This window comes from Coregonus lavaretus (assembly GCF_964263955.1).
Source record: "Coregonus lavaretus genome assembly, chromosome: 26".
NCBI lineage: Eukaryota > Metazoa > Chordata > Actinopteri > Salmoniformes > Salmonidae > Coregonus > Coregonus lavaretus.
The window spans coordinates 16791561-16794852 of record NC_140013.1 but is presented as its reverse complement, the minus strand read 5'-3'; the positions used below and the strand labels follow the sequence as shown (position 1 = coordinate 16794852).

Here is a 3292-nt window from a genome sequence, read left to right as displayed (position 1 = left end):
CCTGCTCGTATGGATAATCCTCCTCAACCTTTTGATAGCGAGCCTGGTTCAAGAAATACAGAACATTGTAGTAACCTTGGAGAATACAACAGGAAAAATTTATGATCTCAGTCAGAACAAACAATTTAATATTTAAATAATATATCATTAAATATTTAATAGAGTAAAACATGAGTGAGTGAGTGAAAACTGACCGACAGAGACACAGACTCAGAACTCCATAGAGAAGTGTCTAGAGAGAAAGAAGCAATGCCCTTGCTGTCTGTGGTGAGATTCCAGTTCTCAGATTTGCCATTGTTTTGTAGGAAGAGATACACAGGCTCATTGGGAACAGGAGTAGAGTCTGGACCAGTCACTTTGATCTGAAAACACAGGACAGGATGACTGCAGACATCCAATATACTAAATGTGTACTCCCATTGCATACAACACATCAAAAGCATGGTTTAGATGCTCCAAATTATACGTTAACATTTATCACAACTGCTTTCACAAAGATTTTTCTGAGCAATTCGTTTCCCTGCAGTGTTATTAAAAAGGCATTTGTTCATATATTTTGTCCTCACCTTCCCCTCGTATGCAATCCCTGGTTTATATGCTTGGGGTACGTCCTCAAAACTAACAGTTATGATGACATTGGTGAAGCTTGCCTTTCCACTACCTTTAAGGATGACACCTGGAGAGAACACAGGCAAGGGTCAGAGGTCAACAGTTGAGCATGTAAACACCCCTACGTTAAAGATAAAGTTCTCTCCTACCCGTTCCGTATTCCTCCATCTCAGCCTCCACTTCGAAGTCCCCAAAATATTGATTTCGACCGAGCCGGGTCAAATCGATTATTTTGGTTGCACAACCAGTTTTGTCGGTCTAGGGTGAATGAGAACAGTTGTTGTAGGTCAGCTTAGCTCGGCTACAAAAACATGCTTCCATAAACCTCAATTTTCCGCACAGTGAGTGTTTTTCATAATCAAACAATTTGGCGTAACAAGAATACAAAATACTTACTTTCATAAGATACAACTCGCAGATATTAATAGAACCATAAAACCATTGATATCGAATGGCATTTCTGCAAACTTTCACCGTGACAGACCCCATCACTGGTTTTCCATAAGTGTATCTAGAAACAAAGTCACCAGAAGAATGACAATTCAATTATGGCAAATACGTGTGTTGAAAAAATAGAAACAGCTATGAACATGAGCAAGTAACAAACATGGGACAGTATCTATAAAGTATAGTCTATGCAACACACAAATTAAGTCGGTCTTAATATTCTGTCCATAAATGTCCCTGTTTAAAAGCTTGTTTGTCATTATCATTATCTTGCTGGTCATTATCATCTTATTGTCTATCACCTTATTGTCTATCATGCTCTATCATCTTATTGTCTATCATGCTCTATCATCGTATTGTCTATCATGCTCTATCATCTTATTGTCTATCATGCTCTATCATCTTATTGTCTATCATGCTCTATCATCTTATTGTCTATCATGCTCTATCACCTTATTGTCTATCATGCTCTATCATCTTATTGTCTATCATGCTCTATCATCTTATTGTCTGATATGATGTTTTATGGTATAATGATGTCATGTCATAGTATCGTGGGGAACAGGTTAGAGTTACTAGATGAGTGGTTAGGAGACAGAAAGTCTACATTCCATTATGTCAAGGTAGATTAGTGATGTTTAGGATAGCATGAGTGATGTTTAGGATAGTGACTTAAGGTAAAGAGTGATGAACATCAAAGACAGGGAGTGCCCATGGAGACTTGCCAGATGTATGCCAGGAAGAGGGTAATAAAGGGTATATAAGGTAGAGTGTCTTCTTTGTTCATTGAGTTCAACTGACGAAGGGCAAAGCTATGTCCGTTGGTTAGATGAACCCACGAGCTCGTGATTCAATAAATACTTGGTATGAAATCTCCACAGAATGTCTAAGTATATCCTTGCATCCTTGATTCTTTGATACCTGAGAAACTCATCATAACATTGTCTATCATGCTTGATATTCTTATTGTCTATCATGCTCGATCATCTTATTCACTTACTTTCCACAAACTCTCAGTGTTGCTTGCTTGTCCAGAATAGTTATTGTTTGGGGAAAATGGACTTTCACCTCATACTTGGGCAACACTGCAAAAATGACAGAACGATATTACTTCCTCATTGTCTGTTGAACTACACCAAAAAAAAATCACAGACCACAATTTAATCACCATGTAATCAAAATGTAAAAACAATGTAACCACAATAGAATCATCAGACAGAAGGCATCACCATATTCTTTGATGTCAAAGTTTTGGGAGGTTTGTTCTCCCTTCTCATTCCATGCAGTGATGATGTAACTTCCTTGTGTTGCCTCTGCGGACATGGGGTGTGACAGGTGCAGAATTCCACTCACTGTTGACTGGTTCAACCACTGAGCAATGCGATTGGAGTTCAAATCAAATCAAATCAAATCAAATCAAATGTTATTGGTCACATGCGCCGAATACAACAGGTGCAGACATTACAGTGAAATGCTTACTTACAGCCCTTAACCAACAGTGCATTTATTTTAAACAAAAAAGTAAGAATAAAACAACAACAAAAAAGTGTTGAGAAAAAAAGAGCAGAAGTAAAATAAAGTGACAGTAGGGAGGCTATATATACAGTAAAATAAAGTGACAGTAGGGAGGCTATATATACAGGGGGGTACCGTTGCATAGTCAATGTGCGGGGGCACCGGCTAGTTGAGGTAGTTGAGGTAATATGTACATGTGGGTAGAGTTAAAGTGACTATGCATAAATACTTAACAGAGTAGCAGCAGCGTAAAAAGGATGGGGTGGGGGGGCAGTGCAAATAGTCCGGGTAGCCATGATTAGCTGTTCAGGAGTCTTATGGCTTGGGGGTAGAAGCTGTTGAGAAGTCTTTTGGACCTAGACTTGGCACTCCGGTACCGCTTGCCGTGCGGTAGCAGAGAGAACAGTCTATGACTAGGGTGGCTGGAGTCTTTGACAATTTTGAGGGCCTTCCTCTGACACCGCCTGGTATAGAGGTCCTGGATGGCAGGGAGCTTTGCCCCAGTGATGTACTGGGCCGTACGCACTACCCTCTGTAGTGCCTTGCGGTCAGAGGCCAAGCAGTTGCCATACCAGGCGGTGATGCAACCAGTCAGGATGCTCTCGATGGTGCAGCTGTAGAATTTTTTGAGGATCTGAGGACCCATGCCAAATCTTTTTAGTCTCCTGAGGGGGAATAGGCTTTGTCGTGCCCTCTTCACGACTGTCTTGGTGTGTTTGGA

The 3292-nt window shown here is 40.3% G+C and overlaps 1 protein-coding gene across 1 annotated transcript; it reads right to left on the bottom strand.

Annotated features, from left to right (window-relative positions):
- Window positions 1-48: 48 nt before the first annotated feature.
- On the bottom strand, window positions 49-2433 carry LOC311101540 (alpha-2-macroglobulin-P-like; the record flags this gene model as incomplete). Its single annotated transcript, XM_084142678.1, has 7 exons — window positions 2286-2433; window positions 2057-2141; window positions 1006-1120; window positions 759-867; window positions 567-676; window positions 195-362; window positions 49-75 (listed from the first exon to the last, which is right to left on the bottom strand). The coding sequence occupies exons 1-7, from the start codon at window positions 2377-2379 to the stop codon at window positions 49-51; spliced, it is 708 nt and encodes a 235-aa protein (XP_083998804.1). The 5' UTR covers window positions 2380-2433.
- Window positions 2434-3292: the final 859 nt, after the last annotated feature.